Raw genomic sequence first — 19,379 nt, forward strand, 5'->3', positions numbered from 1 at the left:
CAAGAGTATTTTGACTTGGCTAAAATCCATGAAGTAAAGTTCGAATTGTTGGAGCACTTACCGTAATCAGCAGATTTGGCCGAAAAAATGCATGCGTAAAAAGCGCTTTGCATCAAATGATGAGGTCAGAATAGCTATGGAAGCGCATTTTCCAGCCCTTCTTGATTCTCACTTCAGAGAAGAAATTTATAAATTGGAATCTCGTTAAAAAACATGTATTTATGTTCAGGGATACTCTAGGTGTATTTCAAATCATTAAATTGGGTTTTTCTATAGAACCGGAAAACTTATTGCACAACCTCATATGTATGTATATACATCGTATTCGGGAGCGTTGTTAGCCGCTGAGCTCAGGCCACATCTACACTGATGGATATGACGATTTAGGACATATATTTGATACCACTTTAAAAAATTAGTAATTGAAATTAAATAAAATGCAACAATTCTTACACAATCGTTATATTTTACGGTTTGCTGCCAATACAGGCAGTAGGTATATTTCCGATTTTTTTTTTTTCAAGTCATAAAAAACAAAACCTCCCCATTTCATTTCACGTTTAATCTTCGTATTTAATCTTGAGATAACCCAATTCGTCAGCGCTTTTTACCAGAGCCACTAATCCGGCAAGTGTATCTTCACAATGTGGTATTATCTGCACCGGAGGTAGTATAAAACCATAACGTCCCGTATCTCGGAATTCGATGGTGTATGAGAGTTCAATACCCTGTTCACTGTAAGCCCAATCATTGGTGGCACCAGAGGCGTAATCTACAAGGATTGTAACAAATGATTTCAATAGAATTCTAGAAAAACATCCTGTGCCACTTTAATTGACTTACACATTACATCCGCTGTAGAACCATAAGTATAAGTCGTGTTATAAGGCAGCGCTTTGACCGCATCTGAATAAGCCTTCGCCACTGCGATCAAATCATTGTGATTTGTAGGAGGCACTTGCGTCCAGCCATAAGGAGAAAGTAACACTTGACTGTAGGAATGAAAGGCGAGCATAATATTGATACGATCCTTAATGCTAGTGACATAATCGGCAAGGGCCTTAACCTCCGGCTCTGAGAACGCTACCGGACCGGCATATGTCTCATCGCAGGGATTCGAAGAAGCGCCATTACTCTCCATCCAATGTGAATTGTAGTTGCGATTCGGATCTGCCCCAATGCATGACGAACCCTCCACTGGTTGGCGAGTTTTGCGCCACATGCGATCCTGTGAAGAAGAATAGGAAGAAAATAAGTGAAGGCGGCTTTCACAAATACAAATTGCATCTGAAGCCTACATACCGTTTCATGTGTATAGACAAAACCATCCACATTCAAAACTGGCACAATATACCAATCATGGTTTTGGGCCAAATTCACCACATTTTCATCTTCCGAAGTGAGTAATTCATTGATTAACCAAGTCGCGGTCGCTGAGGTGATCCATTCTCGTGCATGTATATTGGATTCGATGAATATGCCGGGATTGCCCGATTTATAAGAGATTTTAATGCCACGTATTTTACGTCCCTCATAGGATGTGCCAATATTTATTTCACTCGTAACAAGTGGATGCGTCGCCAATATGTCATCTAAAAATTCTTCGATTGCTGATAAGGGATAATAGCGTGTCCAACCAAATGAGAGATCATCTGTGGATTTAGTGGATTTTTCTGTATCGATACGACTGCGGAACGAGAATTTGCTTTCAGTGCTTAAATTTTTTCACAACAGCTGTTTATATTTACCTCTGCACATTTGACACCATTACTTCCAAAGGCAGATTATAGGAGCGCGTATAGTTTTGTAGTTGCATGAGCTTTTGTGGACTGACCATAATATGCACTTCTTTATTGCTGCTGTGCCATAAATTGAACTGAAATTTATAGTTGGTTATCAGTTTTAAAAGAGGCAAGGAAAAGTGCAATTTACAGTCGTAAATTTAAATGATTTTCTTCAATCGGACCCTGCCATTCCTAATGAAAAAAAAAATTAAAAAAAATAAATAAAATTGAGCTGAAGTTCACTTTAAACTGCAACTTAGTATTATTATTTTACGTTTTTAAAATTCATCATGATGCGAGGTTTTTACATGTGATAATTCCTCCTTTCACTTCTTACAAATATTTCACTTCCCAACTCCTTTCACCACACTTTGAACTTACATTCTCCGAATCGGCAGCCAATTTCTCAATCATTCGTAGGTGTTCCACATTTTCCGTTCTAATCTTGAATACTTTGAAATTATCGTATCTAGTGACTTTGGATGCGGTTGCAATGGCCAGGAAAATGGCTAAAACCAATGTTAGAAGTTTCATTTTGTTCAGCCAACAGTTTGAATGAAACTAAACTTAGTTGAAGTGGTCGAAGCATTTAAGTACTTGTCGTAATCGCACGTTCAATTTTATCAAATTTTTAATCGTAGATAATCAGCAGATAAGCTTTTGAAAGTGCTATATTATCGGTAAACTATCAAACGAAATAGATGTAATTGCTTTGAAAATTGGCATTCTTTAAGTTTATCAGCAACCGATTTATAATGAATGAGAATGTACTTGTAGATAAAATGGTACGAATATTTGGTTGGTTTCGAGTTCTATATGTATATGTGTACCATTAAGAAGATGGATTGAATGTTTTTAAAGAAAAGTTGACAAAATTGAATGCTCCATATGTTACTAAAGCATATTTTACATCGTTAATAAGGCCCATACAGAAATATGGTTCAAAAGCTTGGAATCTGTGTTACCAAATTTAAATAGAGAAGCAAAAAGGTGGAGCAAAATTAATTGGAAGATTTATAATTTATGCAAGTGGCGTCGTGCGTCAATCATATTTGACACTTGTGACCTAGACAGTTCTAGTATAAAAACATATAGGTAGAAGTAAGCAATGAAGCTGGTAAAGGTGCTGGCCCAATGCAGGCTGGCTTTGCCGCTGAGTATTTACAGATGACATCCAAGAAATTTACTTAAAAATTTAAAAAATAGCGAAATTTAAAAAAAAAGTAAAAAATTTCACTAAATATGGTTTCGATTGTTTTCCATATACCATATTACCTTTTAAAAAAAATTTGATAAAGAACGCTATTCACGGAATTCACAGAGACGTCGTTGGTTCGAGTCTCGGGGAAAGCAAAATTAATAAAAATATTTTTCTAATAGCGGTCGCCCCTCGTCAGGCAATGGCAAACCTCCGAGTGTATTTCTGCCATGAAAAAGCTCCTCATAAAAATATCTGCCGTTCGGAGTCGGCTTGAAATTGTAGGTCCCTCCATTTGTGGCACAGCATCAAGACGCACACCACAAATAGAAGGGAGGAGCTCGGCCAAACACCTAACACCAATTGTGAGCACCGTAGTGTGCGCGCCAATTATTATTTTTTTTATATTTTTTTTAAATAACGCTATTTGCCTGAAAAGGTACAAAGATTGCTTTAAACGATTCAAAAGCAGTGGCTTCGACGTTAATGTGAAGATGCGCTCCGGAAGACCAAAAAATACTTGTAGCAATATTGAAAATTCAAATAAACTTCGCGGGACTGTCACATTTCTAACTATGCGGTAATAATGGCACTTACTATATTTACCTCTGCGTATTCTCTTCTTCTTCTTAATTGGCGCGATAACCGCTTACGCGATTTTGGCCGAGTTTAACAAAGCGCGCCAGTCGTTTCTTTCTCGTGCTAACCTGCGCCAGTTGGACACACCAAGTGAAGCCAAGTCCTTCTCCACCTGATCTTTCCAACGCAGAGGAGGCCGCCCTCTTCCTCTGCTACCACCAGCTGGTACCGCATCGAATACTTTCAAAGCCGGAGCGTTTGTATCCATTCGGACGACATGACCCAGCCAACGAAGCCGCTGGATCTTTATTCGCTGCGCTATGTCTATGTCTCCGTAAAGCTCATACAGCTCATCGTTCCATCGTCTGCGATATTCGCCGTTGCCAACGTGCAAAGGTCCAAAAATCTTACGCAGAATCTTTCTCTCGAACACTCCAAGCGTCGCTTCATCGGATGTTGTCATCGTCCACGCTTCTGCGCCATACGTTAGGACGGGCATGATGAGAGTCTTGTAGAGTGTTAGTTTTGTTCGTCGAGAGAGGACTTTACTGCTCAGTTGCCTACTTAGTCCAAAGTAGCACTTGTTGGCAAGAGAGATTCTACGTTGGATTTCAAGGCTGACATTGTTATCGGTGTTAATGCTGGTTCCTAAATAAACGAAGTCTTTTACAACCTCGAAATTATAACTGTCTACAGTGACGTGAGTGCCGATACGCGAGTGCGCCGACTGTTTGTTTGAAGACAGGAGGTACTTCGTTTTGTCCTCGTTCACCACCAGACCCATTCGCTTTGCCTCTTTATCCAGTTTGGAGAAGGCAGAACTAACAGCGCGGTTGTTAAGGCCGATGATATCAATATCATCGGCATACGCCAACAATTGTACGCTCTTATAAAATATTGTGCCTGAGCGATTAAGTTCTGCGGCTCGTACGATGCTCTCCAATATCAGGTTAAAGAAGTCACACGACAGCGAGTCACCCTGTCTGAAACCTCGTTTGGTATCAAACGGCTCGGAGAGGTCCTTCCCAATTCTGACGGCGCTGCTGGTGTTGAGCAACGTCATCTTACATAGCCGTATTAGTTTTGCGGGGATACCAAATTCAGACATAGCGGCATACAGGTAACTCCTTTCCGTACTGTCGAATGCAGCTTTGAAGTCGACGAAAAGATGGTGTGTGTCGATTCTCCTTTCATGGGTCTTTTCCAAGATTTGGCGTATTGTGAATATTTGGTCGATGGTAGACTTTCCAGGTCTGAAGCCACACTGATAAGGTCCAATCAGTTGGTTGACGGTGGGCTTTAGCCTTTCACACAATACGCTGGCTAGAACCTTATAGGCGATATTTAGAAGACTAATCCCGCGGTAATTGGCACAAATTGCAGGATCGCCCTTCTTATGGATTGGGCAGAGCACACTTAAATTCCAATCGGCAGGCATGCTTTCATCCGACCATATTTTGCATAGGAGCTGATGCATGCACCTTACCAGCTCCTCGCCGCCATGTTTGAATAGCTCACCCGGCAGTCCGTCGGCGCCCGCGGCTTTGTTGTTCTTTAGCCGTGATATTGCTATTCTCACCTCGTCATGGTCGGGTAACGGAACGATAATTCCGTCGTCAACGATTGGGGTATCGGGATCTTCACTTTCTCTATGACATGCGCAGCTGTCACTGTTTAACAGGTTCGAGAAGTGTTCCCTCCATAATTTAAGATTGCTCTGTACGTCAGTCACCAGATCACCGTCTTTGTTCTTACAGGAAAACGCCCCGGTCTTAAAACCTTCTGTAAGCCGCCGAACTTTCTGGTAGAATTTTCGGGCGTTGTTCCTATTGGCCAGCATCTCAAGCTCCTCGCACTCACGTATTTCGGCCTCACGTTTCTTCTGTCGGATAATACGTCTCTCTTCCTTTTTCAGCTCTCTGTAGCGATCCCACATGGCTCGCGTTGCGCCCGATCGCAGCGTGGCTCTATAGGCGGCATCTTTTCTTTCGGCGGCAGCATGACATTCCTCGTCGTACCAATTGTTTTTTCGGGCTCGCCGGAATCCGATTTCTTCTTCGGCGGCGGTACGTAGGGAACGAGAAATGTTGCTCCATTGCTCGCGCATGCCGGTGTGTTCGGCAGTGCTCTCCGAGAGCAGGAGTGAGAGTCGAGTGGCGAATCTTCTGGCTGTCTGTTGTGATTGCAGCTTTTCGATGTCGAACATTCTTTGCGTAGGTAGATGTACCTCTGCGTATTACATACCGATAATTCTCAAGGTAAGTTGTAAGCACAGATATACAATATATTTTTCTATATGTATGCGTAAATATTTATGGCCACAATATATATGCCCTCTTCAATGCCACTGAGGCATATATTACACTTATACTGAAATTTATAAAATATGAACTAAATTTGTAAAATGTTATCAGCCTTCAACTTACCACAAATCTATAAATGTCTACTTTTCTCTAAAATAAGAAAAATATTTCAGTTGAATTTCATATTCAGCTCCATTGGAACCACATTATTCGCACTGATACCTAATTTCTCGATCACTTTCTGTTATTCCACATTTCTTTTCCTAATTTTTAATACTTTTAAATCATTCTGAAATTTGACGCACTTCCAACGATCATAAAAATGCGTAAATTAGGGAGATGTATAAAAAATAAAATAAGGCTTATCATTTTGCACAAGTGGCGTATAAAATCTAACTAATTTTGTTTTAAGTGGTCGAGGCTGATAAATGCCGTACAATGTACCCTGCCTTCGAGCCCACCTCAGTATATATTAATATTTGTTCCATTTTATTGAGTTTTATTTCCTCTTCTGGTAAAATATGTTTATCCGGGGGTTTGTTTCAGTAGTTAAAGATTACATACATATAAGAAATACGGTGGTAATTTTATACCAGCAATATTTTATACACTATACATGAAGGGCGATCAGATTGAAGGTACTTTTTCCAATAGGGATTCCAATAGAGATTACACGTGATTGCTGTCAAACTAAATACATAATTTTTTTCATTATTCATTGGCATTTCGTCGTGGAAAGATTAACGCCTCAACAACTTTTACAAATCGTGCAATTGTATTACGGAAATCGACTCTCGGTGAAAAGTGTGCATCGCGCGCTTAGGCCAACTTATGGTGTTCAATGCCGAGGCTCATTTTTGCTTTAATGGCTACGTCAATAAGCAAATTGCCATATTGGGCTGAAGAGCAACCCGAAGCCATTCAAGAACAGCCATTGCATCCATTGAAAACAACCGTTTGGTGCGGTTTATGGGTTGGAGGAATCATCGGCCCATATTTTTTCAAAGACGAGGCTGGTGCCAATGTAATAGTGAATGGAGAACATTGTCGCGCCATGATAAACGACTTTTTGATGCCGGAAATTGAAGTCTGTGATCTCCACAATATTTGATTTCAACATACACATTTGTTGGGTGAGCCATCTATCTCTCGTCTCGGAGCAGTGGATTGGCCACGAAGATCGTGTAATATCATCAATTTGGAATTGTATTTGAGGGGGTATGTAAAGTCTACGGTCTTCTTGGTCACTTTCCCAAATTTACTTACTTTCCCTGGTTCTAAAAAGAAAAAACATCTCATTCCTCAACCCCATAAACTTATCCTTTCCATCTTTACTCCCGCACAATAGTCAGCGCATTATTTGCATTGTGGCTGCTAAAAAAACAAAGAAAAACACACAGTTACACATTGCATCAGTGGCGCCAGCAAAGGAAAGCGGGCAACCGCGGTAATAGCGCAGACAGACCAAATTTAGCGAAGTTCTCAACCATCTGTGCGATCCTTGTGGCAGAAAAATGTGAAACACAAATGGCGCTCCAAGCAGCAAGAAGGCGTTGTTCCTAAGCAACGACAGGTGGGCATTCCGACTATTTAGAACTAGGCTAATCACCTACCCTGTCAGAAATCAAAATAGATTAACGAAACTAACGCAAGGCTGTGTCTTGTCGAGGCTCTATGCTGCCGAGAGGAGTGAACAATGAAATCAAAAAAAACAAAAATGTAAAGCGTAAATGCTTTGTGGATAAACCAGTTTCGATTGAGGCACTGGAAGCCAACATTACTAAAGTTATTCACGCGATACCGACCGAAGTCCTCCAGCAAGTCATTTAAAATGGTTTTTGCTAATGGCTGAATTACGACGTAGTTACGGCCAACATTAGAAAGGGATTATCTTTAAAATATAAATGCCAATAATATTTGTACACAAATCAATTTGAATTTTTGTTGTTTTATTTCAATTTAAAATCAGATACCCCCAAATATATCACCTTTTACATATATATTATGTACTATATTATATTTGGCTCCATATCCACTGTTGGACGCTTGGCCGATCTCGTGCACAAGTTTTGTTTTTCTTTTTTAGATCTCCATATATTTCATACAATCTGTCATAACAATAACAATAAGTACCATTTTTACCTGCAATTTAAAAAGGAATAGCTTGGAGTAAGAACTCCCAGTGGAATTCGTTACTTATTAATGAATATCACATAACATATGTATATATTCTACAATTTTATAACTTTTGTATCTACGTATTTTTCGTTTTAAGCCTTTGCATTAAATCGTTAGGCTGACATTTTTTTAATCTCGAAGAGATTAACCTTACGGTGCGTGCATGTCCGAGATGCGATAAGCGATAAGAGCGTCGATAAGAGCAGCGACAAAAGCATAGCGTCGAGCTTTAGTTTTGTGTGGTGTATAAAACAGAGCTGCGATAAGAGCGTTAGTTGCATTTGCAATTTAAGTTTTGAAGAGTGAAGAGCTATAATATTTATAATAATGAGTGATTCAGAGGAAGAAAATATGTTGTTGTTGACGCCTACTGCTGCATATTATCATCTACATAATACTGTAAGGGAAAAACGCCAGTTTTCGGCGCATCCTATAAACCAAGCAAGACTAGAACTCGGAGAATTTCACCATCTCTATAATAGTTTGAGACAGGATCCAAAAAAGTTTTTCGAATATATGAGAATGACAAGCGATACATTCGATTATATTCTGTCTCAAACTTCGGATCGACTGCAGCATAATTGGCAAAACTGCCACAACAGACCAATCTTGCAAGAGAAGCGATTGATGCTTACAATAAGGTACATACGTACGAATAATTTTATTGGAGAAAATAACAAAAAAAAAAAGAAATATTTTAAACATTTAGAATATTGTGAATCTAAATCGGATATTCATTGTTTTATGCATTGTCATCACATCTAGCCGTGGTGTTTTCAGTGTTACATTCAATATAAATAGGTATTGATTTATTAACCAGTTCATGTGTCAGCTACAATACTTTGCCACAATTTATCCAAAATGAACCTGTTGTGGTGATTTGAATCTTTTTGATCCCAAATTGCAGGTTTTAAAGATAAAATCTTATAAAATCTTCTGTGTCCATCATCGATAATAGCGAAGAAATTACTAGCCTACAATTACTACGCTCTTATCGATGAAAGCGAGCGAAGAGTGAGTTAGCGCGCTGCTCCGACATGCACACTTCTATTAAAATACATGCATTAATTTTCTACGCTTCGCTCTTATCGACGCTCTTATCGCTTATCGCATCTCTGACATGCACGCACCCTTAGAAAGGTTATTTGCTCGGTTATTCGGACGAGTGGCAAGTCGGTTGTTGTATCTCTGGCTGGGGTTGCGCCCCAATTATTTCTTCGAAAACTATCGTAACTTTCAGGTCACGGTGCAATATCTCGCTTCGTACAAATTATGGTGCATTGGCACACATGCGGAGCACCTTTGGCTGAAATCTTTGCATAATTTCTAGATTTGATTTTGCAGCTGAGCTCCATAATTGAACTCCATACGTCCATATAGGTTTCAGAATGAATTTGTTGAAAAGCATCTTATTGTCTAGTGTAAGTGCTGAATTGTAACCGATTAACCAGTGTATTGATCGCAGTTTCAGTCCAAGCTGGCGACAGTATCACTTCCTTGTGCTCTAATTGCGTGAAGTTTAGTGGTTTCGTTTTTTTACTTTAACAAGAAAATGCCTATTTTGCAAGTATGATTTTACGAGCATATGACATTCGTGCGGTAAACCCTGCTTAAGCTTGTATAGCAGGCCTTCATGCCAGATTTTATCGAAGGCTTGCGTTATATCTAAAAATGTCTCTGTACAGTATTGCTACTTCTCAAGTGCTTGTCTAGCGAAATCATAAACACAATTAACTTGCTTTATGGTAGAGTGATACTTACGAAAACCAAATTGGTGGCCTGGAATGAGATTCCTTTGCGCAATTATTGGATTTATCCTTTTTGAAAGCAGGTACTTACATTCTTGTGCCGCCTCCGAATGAGATATAGTTTTTATGAAAAGATTTTTCCATGACAGAAATACACTCGGCGGTTTGCCATTATCTGCCAAGGGGTAATTGTTATTAGAAAATATCATTTTATTTTATTTGGTGTTTCATGATCTCTGTCTTACAGAATGGTAATCACATACAAACGTTTTCGGCTACAGTGGTTACCAACTTAGAAATGTAACATTCATGACGGCTTATGGCGTAAAATAACAAGGAGGTAATAAATGGACTCCTGAGACGCTCAATGATTGTATTGCCAAAGATGTATGGACCGGGCACTGAGTCTTTGGAATTCAAAATGCAGTACTATGTAGTATTCCTATTTATTTAAGGACATTCCTAATTCTTTCCTTTAAATGACACAAGCTCGTAAATTGTCGAAGCCTTTTGGAAACCAATTAACAGACAATTTTTGTGTTAAAAAAACTGACTAAAAGTAGGGGTTTTCGTAGTTACTCAACCACATCGCCATATATCGGACGCATTTTCTGCAAGAATATTTGTTCTAAGCAGAGAACTAATATATTAATATAAAGATCAAATTGTATACTGCTTTTAAGAGAATACTACGCTAGTATTGTTTTTGGGCAATTCAATATCCCGAATCCTCGTTGGCACCACATATGTGACCAATTTTAGTAATAGATATACTCGAAAGAATAAAATTTGACAATATACGGCAGCCGTATTAGTTAAGCTACAGCTGTAAAGTGTGATGGTGTGTGTGATTCAACAACGCTTCAAAATGTCGTTATCAAAATCAGTGCGCAGTTCGCCAAACACTCCGAGCGCTTCGTCCAATTCGTTATTTAATGCAACCGGATCGGTGGTCCACTAAGCAGTGCCTATACGTGAGCGAAAAGCAAGATCGTTGAAGAATAATGTTGCCGCTCGATACAGTGTGCTAAACAAACAACTCCATTCGTCGCAATGCTAAAGAGCTAATCTTTCTGCGATATCAGCTTGGCGGATTATCTTCTTCTTCTTAATTGGCGCGATGACCGCTTACGCGATTTTGGCCAAGTTTAACAAAGCCACGATGATGTTGATATCATCGGCATACGCCAACAATTGTACGCTCTTATAAAATATTGTGCCTGAGCGATTAAGTTCTGCGGCTCGTACGATCCTCTCCAACATCAGGTTAAAGAATTCACACGACAGCGAGTCACCCTGTCTGAAACCTCGTTTGGTAACAAATGGCTCGGAGAGGTCCTTTCCAATTCTGACGGCGCTGCTGGTGTTGAGCAACGTCATCTTGCATAGCCGTATTCGTTTTGTGGGGATACCAAATGCAGACATTCCTTTTTTTACTATCAAATGCAGTTTTGAAGTCGACGAAAAGATGGTGCGTGTCGATTCTCCTTTCATGGGTCTTTTCCAAGGTTGGAGGATGGTTCCATATGTAGAAGTCCGCGCAAGTGGGGAAAGTTACTGATCGCCATTCACTTGGGAGTGACCAGGACGTTTCTTCTGCATAAGGTTCAAGCAGCGCACAACTCCCGGGATTAGCCCAAGTATCCTCTGGGTAGCTTCCGAATACCCGTTCGGGAGTGAGCTAAAGTGAGAAGGCGAAACATTCCAGGATAGCTGGTTGTGCGCTGGGTTTGGGACCCGCCACTTAAAAACTACCCCAAATGAAAACATACACAAAGTCTCGGATAAGAAACAAAAGAATATTAGTAGACTAATATTGGATGAGCGCTGCAGAGACGCGGTTACATATGAAAAAATTCCCATAGCGATTCAATTGTTGGTTTTATACTTACATTGACGTCTCAAAACAATATCTGTACATGCACATAAAAGTAAGTAAACTTCGGTATATTTTATATTTTATTATTTATTATTTTATTTTTATTTATAATATTTTATTCGATAAAGCATAAGTATCCATGTTTGAACATACTAAAATATATTTATTGCTGTTTTTCGGAGTCTTTTACTTTTATGCAATTCGCGCCACAATCTTCGCCCTCACAAATATCACAAAGCGACGACTGTACATGATAGTATTCGGTGGCGCGACGATTCGTATCGTAGTAGTCATAGATGCTGACGGCAGCGGGCTTTTGCTTGGCCACCGCATGCGTCTTGGTAGCCTTGACTGGCACGCACTTAATGTCGCCAGCCGTCAAGCTATCGAAGTACACGACCACTGTCGAATCGGAATTCTTTGTTTCGGTACGCTTCACACTATCCACCGCATCGATAGCTTCGATACTTTCAGAATCAGCAGTGTAACCGGATGGTAGGGACACTTCCAATACAGCCATATTGGATTCACTTTGTTCGGCGTTAGCACTCGGCACATATTCGACACATACATTAACAGCTATTGACAGTTTCTCATTTTTGATGTCTGTCTTTATTTGGAAACTAGGTTTCTTGTCTTTTTCCGCCAAATTATAGCGGTATGACATTTGTACCATAGCGGAGCCGTTGCCCTTAGCGGTGAAATCGACTTGACGTGTGCTCTTGGGTAACTGTTGGTATAGGAAATAAAATGGTGTCATTTTTTTGAAGTTCGCAATCCACAATCAGTATTCCATTTATTTACTTACCACGTGAGTTTGCATCACAAGCGAATTTTCCGGATTCACTTTAATAGAGCCCTTACCCTCTTCGGCACCGCTTGAAACAAAATCGATATCCATTTCGCCACTGCCATAGCCAGCCTTCTCTGCAAACTTTATGAGCGCCTGCAATCCTACCACCGTATCCTGTGTCGAAGCAAAACCACCATTGCTGTTACGCTGGGAGATCAGCCATTTGATAATTGGCAAAGCATTTGCGGCATCGCCTTTATCCAGCACCGCCAGCAGTACATAAGATGTGATCTCTACGTCATTGCTCCTTGGACGCCAACGCCAAATGGGATCTGCTTCTTTGGGCGTATCTTCCTTCGACCACCATTTGCGATCGTTGTCCTGTTTGGCAAGACCTTGTAGTTTGGTGAGAACTTTGTCGGCGGTAGGGTTCTTGGCCAATTGCAGAGCCAAGACAGCAATAGAAAGCGCGTATTGATCATCCGTCTGATCCACGTTGTCCAATACGAATTTAAGCCCATTGTCGATTTGCGATTGATACTTTGGTGTGTACTCCTGAGAAAGAGAAAAGAAAGAATTGAAGATGAAAAAAAGTAGAGAAGTCGGAGAGAAATCAATGGTATAGTGCAAGCTCAAAATTTTTTCAAGAAGTATATTTTAATTTAAAAATTAAAAAATCGAAGATATTTCCCTTGAAAAAACCCTATACCAGAATTCAACAAATAAGAAAAGAAGAAGGTCTCCTCTGCGTTGGAAAGATCAGGTGGAGAAGGACTTGGCTTTATTTGGTGTGCCCAACTGGTGCCAGTTAGCACGAGAAAGAAACGATCCGCTTCAACTACTGGACTCAATTTAAGAGGATTAGGGGAATTTCCGATGGCAACAGTGCCGAAGATCGAGAGTTAATACCTATTGTGAATTGAAAATAATCAAATTTAAGACAAGAAGAACAAGAAAGATGTGATGCAATGCTAGTATGCACTAATACATACGTTCGAAATTACATTAATTATTTTGATATTTCGGAGCAGTTTGAAAAATTGGAATTTAAGATTTTTTTAAATTAATATTTATTTCTTAGTATTGGGGCAACTTGCATCTTTTACTGAAAAAATACTCAATAAAGAAATCAACTGTTCACTTATTGACTCGACAACCGTCTCCGAGGTCCGAAGGAATTTTTGCGTCGAGTTGTCACCGTTGATGAAACCTAGATTCATCATTACTCACAAGAAACTAAACAATAATCAAAGCAACGGATTTCTCCCGCTGAATCTGTACCAAAGAAGACGAAGACAGTCCCATCTATCGGCCGGAAAGATCATGGCGACGATTTTTTGGGATGCGCACGGTGTCATCCTCATGGATTTTTTCGAAAAAGGAAGAACGATCACTGGACAATACTACAGTGAGTTATTGGAGGATATACGGCCGCATTTGGCGAAAAAAAAATACACCACGATAACGCACCAGTACATTCATCCGCAGTAATCGCACTCCCCGTATTCACCCGATCTGGCTACCTGCCACTTTTTCTTGCACCCTAAGATGAAGAAATGGCTAACGGGAAATGAAGAAATGACGCGGGATCGTTATTTAATAGTTTGATTGAGCTTCTCTACCTCTTTGGGGCGCGAGTCTTGACGTTGAAACAGAAATTGAGGTATTCTGAAATTTTGCCGACTTCGGTTAGGTTTTATAAACAACTCTTTCAGGTCAGAAATTCAGCAGGATATTATAATAGATTTGCCTATCAACTAGTCTTTTGAGAAATTCTATAATATATATACATATTTTATCTGTTTACTAAAGCAAGTTCTCATCATTCATTAGAAGCCCCCAGTTATAGGCTAGCGGTCAAGCACAAAGCCCCACATAGTAGTTTTCAGTCCGCAGTGGTCCAACAATAATAATCAGTTACGCTTTTTCTTTTGCCTCACCACATTCTCTAGGAACGCCAACAATACGAAAGCCGTCAGACCCAGTTCGTTCTGATGCGCAGAATCGAACAGTTTTCCATATTCCGGGAAGCTACCATTTGGCGCTTGTTTTGAAGCCAAGAAATCCAAGCCCGTCACAATAATTTTAGGATCAATGTCTGTGTATTTTGCTGCCTGATGGAATGAACGCATCACATATGCGGTCAGCCAAGTACTGCCAAATTTGTCGGATTTTCCGAAAGCGCTGTATGAACCGTCATCATGCTTATAAGTTAGCTCGCGTTGATAACCAATCTCGAGGAATTTCTTTGCCTTCTCTGTAATTGCAGGCACATTCTGTTGGACGGCCTCCAAATAACGCAAGACCAGAATGTTGGGCACGAAGTTGACCATATTTTGTTCGCCACAGCCATAGGGCATGCGCACCAACTTGTCCAGATTTTTTACAGTTGGTCCGAGTAAGTCGCCAACAACGGAGAATTCTATGTACTCAGAATCGAGCACAGCTTCGGCTGGCACATCAATATTTATTTTCTCGCTATGTTCAGATTTGTCCTTGAGATTAATGAATACAGCACGATTTTCGTATTGTGTCACACCTTCGGGTTCGACTTTGAGCATTTGGTGAATGGCATCACCTGCTAACGGTGTAACGGCAGCTATTTTCAATGTAATCTCTCCCACTTTTTTAGGACGTATCATGAAGGATACACTCTTGCCGGTGTTGGATGGAATAGAGATACGTTTCGTGCGTTTAATCTCATCCAGCGGATTATCCTCAATCTCATTGGTGGCCTCAGTGAAGTCGTACTCCTTATCTGAGTTATCCATGGTCACTTCCGCGTCCAAAGGCTTAGGCATGTAGTTGAATATAATAACGGGAATAGCTATGACCTCGCCTTAAAATCCAAAAGTAAAGGAACAATATAAGCAAATGTATAACTGTAAATTAAGTGCGACTGAGCTGTTACTTACCGCGCTTCACCGAATATGGCAAATTGGTCGAGACGAAGAATGGTTGAAAGACTTGTATTTTAGTGGGCTTTGTTGTTAGAGCAAAACCACTTTTCGGATTCAAGGAGAAACCGGTAATGACCCAAGAAGTAATGGTGTCAGGGATCTTTTTGTTTAAGCTGAAACTTTCGCCTTCAGTGCTGGAGAACGTAACAAAATTCGAATTAGTAATGTGAAAAAATTAATTGTGGATAAGTTTGTTAATTTAGGGCACAAAACAAGGCATAAACATAAAAAGCAATAACAACAGCAAGCAACAAACAAGAAGCGCATGCAAGGCAAAAAATATTAGTTTGACCAAATTCAGCACATGCGGATTAGTTAAATGCGGAATTACAGAGGTTTATGTATGTATGAGTGCATGTGCGAGTTATTTTAAGTGTATTTGATGATTGCAAATATATATCTACACTATGTGCAAATTATGAAATCTACATTTCTAATAACGGTTTTTAACAAACATCTACAATTCTAGGTAATCCAATGTGACAAGAATTTGTTAAAAGCGATAGCATTACCGGCAAATTGCAAAGGAATTGACTTAAAAAGTTCAATAAAAGTAAGTCATTTACGCTATCAAAGCATGCTATGAGCGAGAGCTTTCAAGTTTGGCGAAAGTTTCCAAAGTTCAGTGAAAGCTCAACTCTACGAATACGAAACTAAAAAAGTAAACTAAGGAAAACGTAGATAATAAAAATTCAATTAATGTGAAAAATATTATTAATAAGATTTAGCCCAAAAACGTCGCTCCATAATAGATGAGAAATATTTTTCTTTCGGCGATAAAAGTTATATATTAACGTTTGTTTTTGCTATTTCTTAATAACTTTATATAACAAAAAATATATTGTAATAATAATTTTAAGTTGTATTCAACCAAACTAAAACCTGCGCTACATAATTTATCAGTTATGTTTTTCATGTAGCACCGCAAAAACACACAAAAAATGCATCCAACTGGACAAAAACGAACAGTACCCAAATAGCAGCTATGGGAGTAAAAGCAGATCAACAGAAACGAGAGCAGGAGCGGTAGCTGGAGCATGCATGAATAATTTCACAAATAACGCTCCGGTCGACTCCATGTTCCTTGCTACTACATCAACTTCAGAGAGCACGTAAATTGGGTTTGACTATTGCTCTGAGCTATTAGCAATAACGAAACGTAGTTTGGAGCGGAGCACAACAGTTGATCGGGCGCTTAGCGCTACCTGTTCTACTAGTCATCTGTTTAACAGCAGAGCAGTAGCGAGAAGAAAAGAGAAAACTAAGAAATAGTGGAGTGATGGCTTAATGTTAAATTAGAGGTGCTTCGCCTATAGAAAGAGGCCTAGGTGCTTACTGTCCCTTCGTTTTAATGACAGGAGGATCTACGACAGTCAGTCGGATATAACAGGTAACATAAATTTTGTTCATCTGCAGCCTCTCTCAGCCTGTCAAGCTTGCTTGTAGATTGAAGTAACTGTGGCTTTGGTGGCTGCAGAAGAGAGTGGTGGAATGTGTTCCAGGCCAAAGACGTTGTCCTCAGAGCCCATTCTAGCTAAAGAGTCAGAGGTCTCGTTACCTGCAATACACACGTGTGTCCCGGGTTCCATATTAGCATCAGGATATTATGATTACCGACTTAGTACAATACAGGACTCAACTACCCTTGAAGTTGGTGGAGAGCTGTCTAAGGCCACGAGCACAGCTTTGCTGTTCGCTGCAGACACATACAGATCTGTCCCTGCTCCACGTGTCAATCATACCCAGAGTTTTGTGCACTTTTCTACAGATATTCATAAGCGAAGGGCCTGTTAACAAACAGGCAACATCGTCCGCATATGGTTGTGTGTAGACTCCAGCACCAGACCAATAGAGGCTGCACACCACCTATTAACCTCGGATGACACCAGCAGATCTTCGTCTACTCACACCGTGACGATTCCTTTGGCTAGCATCGAACGAATCATATTCACTAGCACCCGGTCTACGCCCTGCCTACTAGTAGAGCTGCGCATACTGTCAAAAGTGGCATTAGCAAACGCCCCCAAAAAGATGCCACTAATCGAACCCATTGTCGCCCATAAGGTTCATTGGAACAGCTGATTTATATGGTAAGGATTATAGCACTTCTAATTTAAACTTTACTCGAACTCATTTAATCTTAACTCTGAGTTGAGCCATTAAGTAACAATTTCATGGAGCCTCAGTGCTAGCTTCTCATCGTACTCAATCTACCAGGCCCAGTTTGTCTCATTTATTTCGATTTCTCATTTCTGAAAATCGAATGAACGATACTAAAAGTGTCCTCGCGTATTCTATATATGTAAGTAGATATAGATTGGCAACGGAATAGATATTTCTACTGCATTTCATTATCAGGCAACGGAGGAAATAACTTTTATCGGCAACGGAAAAAATATTTCTCATCTAATAATTGTTATGACACAATTTCAGAATTCGGGCAACGTTTTCAATTGGCCAATTCGAGATAACTGTTATTTTGGTCTCTCACAAATATGAAATAGCTGCTTATTAAATTAAAAACTTAACGGGAAAACTTGAAAGCTCTCTCTTCCATAATACTACAAAGCTCATTAGCAGGTGAGTACGAACGGTAAAGCATTAGTTGGTAGTAAAATTTGTTCTCTGAAAAGTTATTTCTGTCAGAGAAAGTTCTCTGGTTTCTATCTTTACTTGGGCAGTTCTTGATTGAACGAAATCCAGACTTCCTGGAAATTTCTACGCAGACTAACAATGCGATTTTCAATATGAGATGATTCTTCGCCTAACGAATCTTGTATGTGCTTCCTAAACGGACCACCAGTAATGCGATTCGATGATCGATTGTGTCCTTTCTTCTGCAAATATATTTGTCTATTTCCTGCAGATTAGCAAAATGTGTACATGAGTATGTATATGAATACATACATATACATATGGAAATGAGTTTTAGCGATTTCAGTATGGAGAAAATAATTAGAATAAAAACAAAAAGCAATATTTAGTTAAAGGGAAAAGTATAAAAAAATATTAAAAACGATTGTTTGCAAAAACCAAAACATTTAAAAATTCAGAGAGATGAAAAAATTTTGATACAGTAGCGGTCAAAATAACACTGTGAAACAAATTCAGGTTAGCAAAAATTAGGTCCATTCTGGGAGTGGCGGGTGAAAATAGAGGCGAAATTAGAAGACCCGTATCGCGCCGTTTTTTACGTTAGTTCGAATTTTTTTTAATCGGCCTTCGAAGTTTGCAGTCAAATGCCGCTTTTCAGTATAATTTTTCATAAGTACCACAAAAATTTTCGAAATCAATTTTTTCAAAAATTTTAATTGTTGCACAGGTCTCTAGCAATAATTTGGCTTTTACAGATTGAAAAAATATCAATTAGTTGACGAGTTATAGCCAAAAAACCATATAAACAATTTTGCTCCGATTTCGAACTTCGAAGGCCGATTAAAAAAAAAAATTCGAACTAACATAAAAAAACGGCGCGATACGGGTCTTCTAATTTCGCCTCTATTTTCACCCGCCACTCTCAGAATGGACCTAAATTTTTAACCTGAATTTGTTGCACAGTGTAACCGCAACAAGAAAAATAGCTTCTTTTCATAGTTTATTTTGTTTATTTTTACTAAAAATTCATTTTTACTGCCACTGAAATTTAATTTGCATTACCAGTAAAACTTTACTGATTACTAAAAAAATATTTTTTTTAATGGATACTGGAAAAATTGCAGTATAAATATTTTTTTACTGAAAACAGGAAAAAAAATTTCAGTTTAAGAAATTCCAGTAAAAATACTGGTAATGTAATTTGATTTGCACTATCCGTAAAATATTTGGTTTTTATTGAAAATAGTTGCTATTACTGGGCGAAATCAAAAAAGGCTGCCAGCTGTTTCTGTCCTGCGCTCGCTGGTGCCAGTTAGAAATCCCGAGCGCTGACAGGTTCTGCAGCGCTTGGCCCTTCCAACA

At 39.4% G+C, this 19,379-nt stretch overlaps 2 protein-coding genes across 14 annotated transcripts in view; both read right to left on the reverse strand.

Annotated features, from left to right (window-relative positions):
- Positions 1 to 494: 494 nt before the first annotated feature.
- On the reverse strand, positions 495 to 2,332 carry LOC128864530 (zinc carboxypeptidase). Its single transcript, XM_054104233.1, has 5 exons — positions 2,166 to 2,332; positions 1,749 to 1,876; positions 1,303 to 1,687; positions 844 to 1,228; positions 495 to 772 (listed from the first exon to the last, which is right to left on the reverse strand). Exons 1-5 carry the CDS (start codon positions 2,316 to 2,318, stop codon positions 561 to 563), a joined length of 1,263 nt encoding a protein of 420 aa, XP_053960208.1. The 5' UTR covers positions 2,319 to 2,332; the 3' UTR covers positions 495 to 560.
- Positions 2,333 to 11,736: 9,404 nt separating this feature from the next.
- Positions 11,737 to 19,379, reverse strand: part of LOC128864413 (thioester-containing protein 1 allele R1) — a 63,016-nt gene continuing 55,373 nt past the window's right edge. For 11 of the 13 annotated variants that reach the window (XM_054104057.1, XM_054104049.1, XM_054104060.1 and 8 more), the window contains exons 8-11: positions 15,378 to 15,556; positions 14,403 to 15,301; positions 12,478 to 13,017; positions 11,737 to 12,399 (exon numbers count right to left, since the gene is read on the reverse strand). In XM_054104057.1, the coding sequence (XP_053960032.1) occupies positions 11,833 to 12,399; positions 12,478 to 13,017; positions 14,403 to 15,301; positions 15,378 to 15,556 (2,185 nt within the window). In that variant the 3' untranslated portion in view covers positions 11,737 to 11,832. Of the gene's footprint in view, positions 12,400 to 12,477; positions 13,018 to 14,402; positions 15,302 to 15,377; positions 15,557 to 18,095; positions 18,283 to 19,379 lie in introns of all 13 variants that reach the window. The other 2 variants (XM_054104059.1, XM_054104058.1) reach the window with 2 other exon arrangements.

Source organism: Anastrepha ludens, chromosome 5 (genome assembly GCF_028408465.1).
Source record: "Anastrepha ludens isolate Willacy chromosome 5, idAnaLude1.1, whole genome shotgun sequence".
NCBI classification, from domain to species: Eukaryota; Metazoa; Arthropoda; class Insecta; order Diptera; family Tephritidae; genus Anastrepha; species Anastrepha ludens.

Bases quoted from the DNA above. Each gene is read 5' to 3' on its own strand.
- LOC128864530 (XM_054104233.1), bottom strand. From the start codon at position 2,318: ATGAAACTTCTAACATTGGTTTTAGCCATTTTCCTGGCCATTGCAACC. The intron at 1,877-2,165 runs GTAAGTTCAAAG...TATAAATTTCAG, and splicing joins TGGCTGCCGATTCGGAGAAT to TTCAATTTATGGCACAGCAG. The intron at 1,229-1,302 runs GTATGTAGGCTT...TCTTCTTCACAG, and splicing joins TTGTCTATACACATGAAACG to GATCGCATGTGGCGCAAAAC.